The sequence below is a fragment of the Acomys minous genome (assembly GCF_964271855.1).
Source record: "Acomys minous genome assembly, chromosome: 12".
NCBI classification, from domain to species: domain Eukaryota; kingdom Metazoa; phylum Chordata; class Mammalia; order Rodentia; family Muridae; genus Acomys; species Acomys minous.
In genome coordinates, this window is record NC_140493.1 from 35,943,065 (window position 1) to 35,955,978 (window position 12,914).

A 12,914-nucleotide genomic window follows, 5' to 3' on the forward strand; every position below is an offset into this window, starting at 1 on the left:
GCCAATGGACAGAACATTCTCCACAGTAGAGTGGAGAGTGGGATATTACTTTCTCACATACTCTGGTGCCTCACCTTTGACCATGTCCCCTGGAGGGGGAGACCTGGTGGCACTCAGAGGAAGGACAGCAGGTTACCAAGAAGAGACTTGATACCCTATGAGCATATACAGGGGGAGGTAATCCCCCTCAGGAACAGTCATAGGGGAGGGGAATAAGGGGAAAATGGGAGGGAGGGAAGAATGGGAGGATACAAGGGATGGGATAACCATTGAGATGTAACAAGAATAAATTAATAAAGGAAAATAAATAAATAAATAAATAAATAAATAAATAAAAAGAAAAAAAAACCTGAGGTTCTGAGTTTGATGCCCAAAATCCATATAAAAAGGCAGGCTGGGCACAGTGGCATACACCTGTAATCCCAGTGCTCAAGGAGTGGAGGTCGGGAGTCCTATGAGCTTGTTGGCAACCTATCCTAGCCAAATGGACAAGGGCTATGTACAATTAGAGATATTATCTCAAAACTTTAGAGCTCAGTTGACTCCTAATGTTGACTGCTGGCCTCCACATGCACACATGTTTGCATGCACTCATATCTGCATGCATGTGTGCACACACAGACAAGCAGAGAAAGAGCTAGAGAGGTAGGTAGAAACAGAGAGACACAGACTGAAAGAATAAAAAAAAGAATATAAGGAGTTTCTCCAATGTAAATGACTGATTCTACTTTTCCACTAAGGAATAGTTAAGTCTAGACTGTTCATAGTGAAATAGATACACGAGAACAGAGGTACATAGAGAAGAAGAGACCTCAATCACATAGTCATGTGTACATGTCTATACCAAAGCCATGGTCTATATAAATTTCTTTTCTTTTAAGAAACATAACTAGACACTTTCTCCACAATTAAGAAGTTACTACAGACATCATACCCACACACTTCTATTTTACCACAATTTGTCAACAATTACAAATCATTTGCTTTCCTATTTTGTCACATTTTTTCAAATAAAGCTGTCTTCATTTCATGCTCTTTCCTTGAGAGACTGTACTAGAAGAGCAATTACCAGGCCAAAAGTTATAAGTGTTTTTAATAGCTTTCATACTTATTACCAGATTGACTTCCAGCAAATCTGGTCATTCAGTCATTTGGGGCTTACTCTCAGGATAATTTATGGTATTGAGAGAAAGAGCTATGTCATAAGGAATACTGAGGCTATCTGTGGTCAACTGCCACATTTAATAATGAGCATCACATTATTAAAAGCTCAAAGCCCAGCATGGTGTTTGCAAACTATGCAGAACTCTCAGGTCACAACCTCCCCCCACACTCCAGGAATGCAGTGTTTAAACTCAATGCAAACTAAGCCAGCTTGAGGTCTAAGCAACAGTCAACCCAATTTTCTCTGCTCATGGGGAGGTTTCTATTGACCTGCACATCCCAAGTGTGTTTAGTGTAGAGATAATTTTCAATAAACTGTTGTCACTTGAAAAGAAGCAGTCTGGACAATGTATGGTCTATTTGGGATCCTGAGAAAATAAACAACCAAGGGAATGTCTCTGGTGTGTCTTGGCAGCCATTTCTGGAATGCACTTCCAGAGGACTTCGTTGGTTTTTTTTTTCTCTGTAGCAGAGGGTTTTTACTTAAAAATAATGCTTATTTCCCATGTCTTGGAGACCCTCTTTTGAAGAGCCACAGTCATGAATAGCTTTAGAGTCTTGCTTCGAAGCAGCCAATGTATCCTGCTGCTACTCTTTCTCCTGCAGTTTCAGAGTCTGGGTCTGGATATGGACAGTCGATCAGCTGGAGAAGTCTGTGCCACACACACAATTTCACCAGGACCTAAAGGTGAGGAAGAAGCCTTAGCTTTTACATCATATGCAGCATCTCTTTCCTCACCTCAAACCCTCCCCAGATGCTATGTGACTTCTCTCCCTTCCTCCCTAGTGTCCTCCGACTTCCTATTTTGGAAATCAGTAGAAATTAGTTACTATAGGCTTCCTTTGGTTGTGGGTAACAGAGGGAGGGGGGATAGGTGGAACCCTGGGATACGAGTCTGATGGCAACCACTGAGGACAGTGAGACACTCTTCTGTCGCATCTAGAGGGAGGGAGGATTCACAGCTACCTTGATTAGACCACCTTCCTTTATCCTAGCACTGTGGTTCTTCCTCCCTTTCCTCACTCACATTGATTCTAGGAAAGAGTTTATCTAGGAGGTCAAAAAATAAGTTTTTTTCCAAAGTATTTTGTAGTTAATGGACTCCTAAGTTTCAGTGAGCAAGATTATTTTTTTTAATTAAGGATCAACAGTAGTATATAAATGAATAATTTTTTTTTACTTGAAAATGGAGTCTCGGAGGTCAAATGCCTTCAGCTGTAGAATGTTAGAATATTGCTTCTCCCTCCATCCTTCCCCCAAGTAGAGTCAAGGTCTAAGGTCCGAATACGCTTCCAGCACTGGTTGTTGTTGGGTTTTCTTGCTTTTTAAATAAGTGTGTTTCCGTTTTCCCCTGTTACCCTTGTGTTCTGAAAGTGGCCACTGCACTGCAGACTGGTTCTTGCCCATTAGTTATTCAGGCTGTGCTCCTGAGGCGATTGGGTAGAAAGAAGGTTTGCAGCTGATTGAAATCCCAAGTAGAAAAAAAATTTTAAAAAAAGAAAGAAAGAAAAGAACCGTGGCTCAATTCTTGTCAGTTATTTAAATTTGTATTGCTTAAAGTGCATTTTTCTTAATCAGTGAATTAATTTTCTCCTAAGATTGCAATCCAACTCCTAACCTTTGATACCATAAAATAAATGCAGGAAGTTACAAGGAGACCTTGGGGCTTCCAATAACTTCTTGGGTGAATAAATTTATAATGTGAGGGCAAGTGTTCAGAAAGAAAAGTTTTGGTTAGAAATAGTATTTACTTAAATCCATTACTGGATTTTTCACAGAATACAAGGAAACTGTGTTTTCCCTGTGGTGTCATGAAGACTGGATATTGAAGGCTTCCTCAACTGGCCAGCTGAGACAGTTTAGATGAGTTTTTTTGCGTTGGTTTTGTTGTTGTTGTTTGTTTGTTTGTTTGTTTGTTTTTATTTTGAAGAAAAGCTTCACTGTTCAAATAGAATAAGACTGTGCAAGAAGCTCTTAATTAAATACCCTAAACATACCACATTCCCATCCAACAACTATGCGTCTTGCAAGTCAACTACGAGACATTGACTATGTTTTGTCAGGCCCTGTTTAGGCACAGCAGTACACTAAGTAATATATTAGTGTCATGAGTAATAGAGAGATGCACTGTTTTTCATAGGCTTTCTGAGAAGGTACTGAGTGAGGCTCAGGCATGATTCTATAAGAGCAGATGAGGACAGAATTCATACAAGTCTGCAGAAAGAGCTTGAGAAAAGCACTCATTAACTCTTGCTTTTCAAAGGCTGCATACAGTATGCAGTGAAATCTTAAACTTCTGCAAAATCAGTCAGGTACCACAGCATTCAGGAGGTTGAAGCAGGGGGAATTGCAAGTTCAGGGTGACTCTTGTCTACCTGCAGACATTGAATTAATTTAAGAAAAAAATACAAGTTTTTATAAGAAAAAGAAAAACAAACAAGACGCTTCTCTAACAAAATTAAAGCACTTTATTTCACTTTATCATTTCAATTTATATAGTTATACAAATAGCCAAAACATTAAAGATGTAACATTTATATAATTCCTGGTTGTTTCATGGTTCTTCTTGCTGTAGGTAGTTTACTGTATATATGTGTATAATATAATATGTGTATAATATAAATGAACATGTATACATCACAGAAAAGAAAAAGAAAAAAGAAAAGAAAGCCAGTATCACCCATGAGTCTTTTTTTTTTTTTTTCATTTCTACACCTAGTGCAAAGGTAGAGTCTGCTTATTAGAGATTCAGGTATAGTTTCAAAGCGTGATAGCTTAGCTCTCTCTCCCAGGGAGAACTGTGTGCAGATCCTAAGCCATTGTGGAAGGAAGGAGACATGAGCGCGCCTTGAAGGAGGAGCTGAAAGCGGGGTGCTTTGGAACACTGTGTTCCAAAACTTCACATCTTATAGGTGAAGATATGGTTTCCTGTTCTGGAGCATGCGGTTTTTGCACCACAGCAAACATTCTAAGTTCCTTTCTCAGTAAAGAGAGTCCGTGATTCTGGAAGGTACCTAGTACTTGGCCAGTTCTAAGCACCAGGTCACATGATTTGGGTTTGAAGGTAACTTAAGGAACCTATGTTTGTCCTAATCTTTACAACAACCTAAGCTTATTTGCTGCTGCTCCCTTTCCTCCTCAGGGCACCATATTAGAAGTGGAGGTACCTGGGACCTTCTTTCAAATGTAAATTACATCTCATTTTTTGCGTGAACTACAATGGCTCCTCTCCAACTCCAAGGAAGGCCTGCCTTAATACTAAACTCCTCACAAAGGGGTCAGGGTGGGGAAGCTGTGATGGACAAGTAGACATTTTATAGGGCCAAATTATAGTTTTTTTTTTCTTCAGAATCTTTTCTCCTTACAGTCAAACCAGTGCATGTCTTCCTCCGTGGCTAATCATCTCATTTCCGTGTTTACCAGCACAGCAGTACTGTGCTCAGAAACGTCCAGATTCTTGGAGAAACAAACAATTAAAGGAACTTAACTCTAAATTGGTTTCGGAGAATGGAAACTAAATAAATTATTTATACTTGCAGATGAAACAGCAATAATACTACCCAGTTATAGAATATGCCGTTCAATAGACTGACATGCTTTTCAGCGTCGTTGACGAAGAGCATCCTGCCGGAGGAAAGGCACACGATTCTATTTGATCTAAGCAGGCTCCAGCTTCTCAATGGGAAAACTGGGCCTTTATCATACACATACCTTATTTTTAAGATAAAATAATTACCATAAACTAATCTTGTGCAGATATCAATCATTAATGCATATTAAACATGCTTCTCTTTCTTTTGTCTGCCTCTCAAGGGCACTGAGTAACAATTTTTGTGTTAAGCATTCTATTTACCAAGACTTCCTTTATGAAGGTCCCCATTATATTTCATTCTATACCTGAAATGTTTATTTTATGCTACTTGGCAGGAAATGGTCTTCTTTGATCTTTTTTTTTTCTTTCCCCTACCATGGCAGTTTCTTTTAACAACTTGTGTGAAATTCTGACCTCTGGTGGTTTTAGTTGAGAACAGCATGGATGAAAAAGAAAAAAAAAGAAAAAAGAAAAAAATGTAAAGGCTTTTAAATTTGTAAGGTGTATTTGGAGGCTGTTTGTCAAACTGCAAGTAAATTTTCAATACATTATTTTGTTTAATTTTCACAGCATATATATCTAGTATCAATATCCTAAGCATATACAGAAGGAAATAATCATTAGAAAGGCCAAGAGGAGTTCCCAAGTTCAATCAGAGCTATCCTAAGCATACACAGAAGGAAATAATCATTAGAAAGGCCAAGAGGAGTTCCCAAGTTCAATCAGAGCTACAGTTAGCTCTGCTTGAACTTGACCTTTGCCCTCTTGTCCAGGTCTAGTCATTCCATGTATTAGTCATATATTACTCTTAAAATACTGTCCCTGGCTGCCTTCTTGTGATAATAACTGGTCCTTCGTTATCTCTGGACATTGAGTTCAAATCATCTCAGCTTATTGGTTGTATTAGTCACTAAACTACGTGAAAATGATGCCTATGTCCTCATTAATAACAACACTGCTGTTTCATTTATTTGGAAGCAAGCCTTATTTTACTCTAGTAACGCGTGTTAAATAGAGTGTCGCCATTTACAGCACTTTAATTATCTCCATAAAATTTGTAAAAGATATGTAATTCCCATTGGCCATATAAAAAAACTGAGGTTCACAGTTGCTGTGTCACTAGTCCAATGCCACTGAACTGGAGAGGACAGGTTGGACTTGGCTTCAAGACAGCTCCACTTGCAATCTCTGTTCCAGTCCAGTCTGCTGAATGTTCTAGCTAGGGAGACCATGGCCCTTACGCCATGTTGAGTGTGACATAGTGTTGTATGGGACCAGAAATTTGCTGCTGTGGGTTTTACTTAAAACCTTCCTTGGCCCATGAAGAACTCATGCACAAAGAAATGAGAACAAACATCTGAGCACAAACTGTATGTTTGCCACAGTTCTTTTTTCCCCCTAAGAGAAGCCATGCTGGAGATCACCCCTACTGGGAGGAATAAGCACTTTCTCATAAATCCATTAACCATAGAAAAGGAACATATATGTGGTCAAATTGTTTATTATTTGACATGGCTCTATATAGCAGAATCGAGACAATTTTGGTTATTTCTCCAAAAAAATTTTTTTCTCAACCTCCAGTAAGAGGAAGGCTTCCTGTGCCTTCCTCATTTACAAGGCTAGATATGACCAGGAGGATTTCAACCTCTCGTTTTCCAAATCTAAAAGCTTATCACTTGTAACCTTCCACAATCATTTGGTTTGATCCCAGTTTTGTGAATATGAGGTCCAGTGAGGCACAGTAATGTCTTGCCAGGCTCACCGGCACTGGTGGCCCAGGTAGGTACAAGTAGACCTGAGAACCTTGACTTGCTTCATCCCATCTGTTTCATTATCCACGTCCTCAGTGTATGTGCGTGGCTTCTTCAAGTTGACAAGTTAGCATTGGAAAAAGAGATCTGTGAGTTCAGTGTATGACGTGGCCTAGGATCCCATTGGTTAGGTCAGCTCTGCATAGTAAGCTGCCAGTTCTTAGCAAATGACTTTCATAGAGCACTTAAGCAAGTAGCTTGGCTTCTGTAACTTTTATTTCCACTCTGCGTGTGTTTGGAACCATTTTTTTTTCTTCTCTTTTCCTTGAGTTGATGCCAAGAAAACACTTCAAAGCTAGGTTAGGAGAGGGAGTAGATTTTCCTAATCCATAAAAGTATAAAGATGAGTCAGGAGTAGTGAATGGTAGGGATTTTTTAAATTATTTGACTCATTTTAATAAAAGCATAACTTTTTCTGTACATCTCCCCAATTCTCTTATGTAACTATTTCACTGTGTACAAATCACACACACACACACACACACACACACACACACACACATATAATTTGATCTCTGTATTTTACTTAGCTATGCCACCTTAAACCTTTGGTATCCTCAACTTTAAAAGGGATAAAAAGTTACCCTAGATATTAAATGCTTATTTTAAAACCAAATCTAGCATGTAGCCTAGCTATCATTATTTCTTCTGTCTCCTTCTATTGCTCGTACTGGTCACTATAAGCTTGCTTTCTCTTTACTTCCATTTAAAAAATTATAGGCTTATCAAATTAGCTCTCCAAATACAACTCTACCTATGAAAACTCATCACTCTCTGCCTCCTTTTAAAACTTCATATTAGCTGCTAGTTCCACCTCAAACTCACTTTTAGTATTGTGTGGCACGTAAACCCAAGACCCCACTTGGATTTCATTCACTTGGATTTCCTTCTTTCTGTAGTTCTCTAACTGGACTTGTCACCCTTTTATTACTAATGTGGAAATAATAGTGGGCTTGTAATGGGGATTAAATGAACTTCAGGAAACACTTAATCAAAGCCTGGGTTTTCTCATCGGTAACGTGGGAAAAAGAATGTTCTAACTACTTCATGTTGTCCTGGTAACAAAGAATGAATTGAGCCACATGAAAGACTTAGTGTGATATTTGGCACTGCCTCAGGGACTCTGTAAATGTGACCAAATACAATGTTTAGCAAAAGCCAATGGAGAATGAGACTGGTACTTACATTTTTGTTCCTTTTTCTCTTCTTTAAGAAACCTATTGTCTATCCTGGGCAGCATGTCCCATTGTCACTATTGTGAGGTCAGACAACTTACCTATCTCTTACTTTTCTCAATTTATCCCATGAGCCCTAATTTGTATAACCCAGTAACTCTCTTCAAATGCTTTCATCAACCCTCACAGCTCATGTCATTTCATCCTAATGAGTCTGCTTGTTTTTATGCATCAATTATTTGATCTTCAATCTATTGTTTCATAAGAGTCTCTTAAATTCTATTTTATAGCTATCTCTGTTCTTTTAGAGATGGACTGTAAATATGGACAGTCAAATTCTGGACTGCAGATATTCAAGTGAAATGGCATCTAAGTAATTTCATATTTTGTGTTATTTACTGTGATTGTGCTTGATTTGAGAACCCCATAAGCATCATTTTAGGCCTCTTGTGGCCACTTGACAATACTTGTATCTTTTTTAGCAAATTATATGCACATCATCTTAGAGTTTACAAAAAGGCTCATCCTGTAGTTTTCCAGGACCCACTGGATCCTTCTATTTCCTCATTCTCCCATGCTTCTCACACCTAAAGTCTTAATAGGGTGTCCTCCCCTCTGACCCACTTTCCTGGTAGGTACAGTTTTTCAAGGGGATGTACACCTTGGACTAGTGTCTCGATATAAGTGAGTATATACCATTTAGCTCTTTTTGCTTCTGTGTGAACTCACTCATTTATGATAATTTCTAGTTCAATCCATTTGTCCACATATTTCGGAAATTCCTTGTTTTTAATAGCTGAGTAGTATTCCATAGTGTAGATGTACCACAGTTTCTGGGATCCTCCGCAAACTATGGCAACAGCCAAGGAAAATATAAGCAGTAAACTTCGAACCCCTACCCAGACTTGCCGATGGACAGGACATTCTCCAGCATTAGGTGGAGAAGGAGATCTGACTTTCACACAAACTCTGGTGCCCCATATTTGACCATGTCCCTTGGATGGAGACGCCTGGTGGCACTCAGAGGAAGGATAATAGGTCACCAAGGAGAGACTTGATACCCTATGAACATATACAGGGGGAGGAGGTCCCCCTCAGTCACAGTCATAGGGGAGCTCACCCACCCCAGCTCATCAAGTTTCGTCGGGGCTGAGCTCCTTCTTTTTCCCTGTGGTCTGGCAAGGCAGTCCTGGCAGAAGGAAGTGATTAAAAAACAGGCAGCCGACTCCATATCAGAGACAGCCCCTTTCCCCTTATGAGAGGACACATATGAAGGCTGAGCTGCTCAACAGCTACATCTGTGTAGGGGTCTGTTTTGTTGGCTCTGTTGATCTTCTTGTGGAGCTCCTGTCACTTCTAGGTCCTTTCATCCTTCCCCTCACTTTTCTACAAGACTCCCTACACCTCACCCAATGTTTGGCTGTGAGTCTGAGAGTCTGGTGAAACAATATTTTTAATAGAAGTGTTTTGCCTCTCCTACAATGAACCAGTACCTGGGGAAAACAGCACCATTCAGAGACAAAAACTGAAACGAAGTCATCTCTATGTCATTGGACCATGTTCTGGGTCACCAAATAACAAGGTAATAAAGACAGGAGACGCATATGTCTTTGCTAAATTGAGATGGGATGAGGTAGGCCTAGGAATATGCGGGATGCCAAACTGAAAGTCCCTTCAGGAAACAGACGTCTGGAAGTATTAATTCATCTTTGTCATCTTGTTACTTAGTTCACTCCTCAAGGAGCAATGCAGATACTCAATCAGGGATCATGCGGCAAAGCCATTACTGAACACATGGACCAATTCACTGTCAGGATACTAGGAAAGTCAGAACACAGTGGACACAATCTGTTCTCCTACATTGCAGCATACTTAAGATGACAATCTCTTTTCAAAATTAAGATGAGCATCAATTGTAGCTTGCTTACTGAAGATTTAAAAGCTAACATCCAGATACAATCAAACAAATATCATATTTGTCTTTCCAGGTTTGAATTATCTCACTCAGAAAGATTGTTTCTAGTTTCATCCATTTAGCTATACATTTCATGATTTTGTTTCTTTTATCAAGTGAATAATAGTCCATTGTATGAAAGTACCACATGTTTCTTTATCTATTCTTCTGTTAAAGGACATGTAGGTTGTTTCTAATATCTGGCAATTATAAATAGAACAACAGTGTTGAGCAAGAGTCTCTGTAGTAGGATGCCACATCTTTCTTTTCTAAGTGCCCAAGAGTGGTATAGCTAGATCTTGAAGTCTATTGATTCCCATCTTTCTAAGAAACTGCCACATGGATTTCCATAGAGGCTCTACAAGTTTACACTCCCATCAGCAATGGATGTGTATCCTCTTTGTTTCATATTCTCACCTTCATGACTTGTCATTAGTTCTATTAATTTTTGCCATTCTAACTCGGGTAAGGTAAATTCTCAAAACAGCTTTGATTTGCATTTCTCTAATGACTAACATTTGTTTCTTTAAGTGAACATTTCTTTAAGTGTTTTTCAGCCACCTAAGCTTTTGAGAACTTTGTTTACATTTGTACACCATTTTAAAATTGCATTATTTGCATTTTTGATATCTAGTTATTTTATTATATTTTTTTGTATTTTGGATATTAGTCTTCTATGGTATGTAGAGTTGATTAAAATCTTTCCCATTCTGCACACTGCCACTTGGAATAATGGTGCCTTACAGAAGCTTTTCAGTTTCATGAAGTCCCGTTTATTAAGTGTTCATCTTAGTGCCTGAGCTATTGTCCTGTTTAGAAAGTCTTCTCCTGTGACAATGAGTTCATGGCTATTTCCCACTTTTGATCCTGTTAGGTTCAGTGTATCTGGTTTTATACTGAGGTCTTTGATCCATTTTCAGTTGAGTTTTGTACAGAGTGATAAGTGTGAATCTACTTGGATTATTCTTCGTGCAACCATCTTGTTTGACCAGCATCATTTTTTGAAAATGCTGTTTTCCACTGTTTATTTTGGCTTCTTTATCAAAAATCAGACATCCGTAGATGTGTGGATGTATGCCCACATCTTCAGTTCAATTCTAGTGATCAACATGTCTGCTTTTATGCTAATACCATGTGGTTTTTATTATTATAGCTATGCACTACAACTTGAAATCTGTAACTGTGAATCTTCTAGCATTTCTTTTATTGCTCAGGATTGACTTAGCTATCTTGGACTTTTTTGTTTTTGTTTTTGTTTTTTCATATAAAGTTGAGAAATATCTTTTCAAACTTTGTGAAAAACTGAGCTTGAATTTTGATGGGGACTACATTGGCTCTGTAGATACAGGTAGAATGCTTGTTTTTACTATGTTAATCCTACCAATCCATTAGCATGCTAGGGAGGTCTTTTTCTTCATTAATTAATTTATTTATTTACTTTAAATCCTGGTAGGAAATCCCATACCTTCTCTTCCCTCCCCTCATCTCCTCCCAGCCCTTCCTTCTTCTCAGTAAAGGGGAGACCTCCCATGGATATCAAGCTGCCTTGGCATATCAAGTAGGACTGGGAGCATCTTATATTGAGATTAGACAAGGCTGTCCAGTTAGGACAAAGGGATCCAAAGACAGGCAACAGAGTCAGAGGCAGCCCCTGCTCCTGCTGTTAGAGGTCCTACATGACACCAAGTTGTCCATATGTTCTATACGTGTGAGGACCCTAGAGCCATCCCATGGATGCTCTCTGGTTCATGATTCAGTCTCTGTGAACCACTATGGGTCCAGGTTACATGATTTTGTAAGTTTTTTTGTGGTTTCCTTGACCTCTCTACCTTTTTAAGTCCTTCCTCCCCCTCTTCCATTAGATTCCACAAGTCACCTAATGTTTGGCTATGGGTCTCTGCATCTATTTTCATCAGTTGTTAGGAGAAGCCACTCAGATGCTATACCTATCAAGTATGGGAGATCTTTCCATCTTCTGATATCTTCTTCAGTTTCTTTCTCTGTGTCTTAACATGTTTATCACACAAGTTTTTCACTTGCTTGATTAGAGTTACCACAGGATTTTTTTTGGGTGGGGAGGTTATTGTGAAAGGTATTGTTTCCCTGATTTCTTTTTTAGTCTGTTTGTAATTTGTAAATGGAAGGGCTACTAGTTTTTGTGCATTGTTTTTTATCCACCTACTTTGCTGAAAATGTTTTTCAGCTTTAGAAGTTCCCAGGTGGAATTTTTAGCTTCACTTACATATATGCACGTGCTTGTTTTCTTTCCTTCAGTTGTTTTATTGCTCTAGGTGAGACTTTAAATACTATATTGAATAAGTATAGAGAAAGTGAATAACTTTGCATTTTTCCTAATTTTAGTGATATTGTTTTGACTTTCTCTACATTATCATTGACAATGGTTGTGGACTTTCTGTAAACTGCCTGTACTATGTTGGGGTACGTTTCTTGTATCCATAATCTCTCTGGGACTTTATCATGAAGAGATTTTGAATTTTTCAAAGGCTTTTCTGCATATAATGAAATGATCATGTGGTTTTTGTCTTTCCTTTGTTTATATGATGGATTATATCAATCTATTTACATTTGTTGAGCCATCTCTGCATCTTTGGGATGAAGCCTACTTGACTATAGTGGATGATCATCTTGATGTGTTCTTAGATTCAGGTGGGAATTTTTCCATCTGTTCTCACATAGGAAATTAATAATTCTGTAATTCTTTTCCTTTGTTGAATTTTATGTAAATTGGGTAAAAAGGGCAACTGTGGCCTCAAAACAAATTGAGCAATATTTCTTCTGTTTCTATTTTGTGGAATAATGTAAGGAATATTGGCATTAACTCTTCCTTGAAAATCTGGTATATTCTGCACTAAGCCCATCTGACCCATGATTTTTGTTATTTTGGGGTTTTTTTTGGTATTGTTTTGTTTTTTCTTCGAAGATTTTAAACGGCTGCTTCTATTTCACTAGGGATTATAGGTCTGTTTCAATTGCTTATCTGATCTTGATATAACTTTGGTAAGTGGTTTGTATTGATAAAATCATCCTTTCTTTTTTTTAGATTTTACAGTTTGGTGGAGTACAGTTATTAAAGGACATAAAATGCCCTATGGTTCTCTGGATTTCATCAGTGTTTGTTATTATGTCCTCTTTCCATTTCTAATTTTGTGAATATTCTCTCTGCACATTTTATTTACTCTTATTGATTTTCTCAGAG

General features: G+C 38.3%; 1 protein-coding gene across 1 annotated transcript in view; it reads left to right on the forward strand.

Annotated features, from left to right (window-relative positions):
• The first annotated feature begins 1,524 nt into the window (after nt 1-1,524).
• The window catches only part of COLEC10 (collectin subfamily member 10), a 41,835-nt gene continuing 30,445 nt past the window's right edge, over nt 1,525-12,914 (forward strand). The window contains exon 1 of the mRNA XM_084750688.1: nt 1,525-1,852. Coding sequence (XP_084606814.1) covers nt 1,705-1,852 — 148 coding nt within the window. The 5' untranslated portion in view covers nt 1,525-1,704. The remainder of the gene's footprint in view (nt 1,853-12,914) is intronic.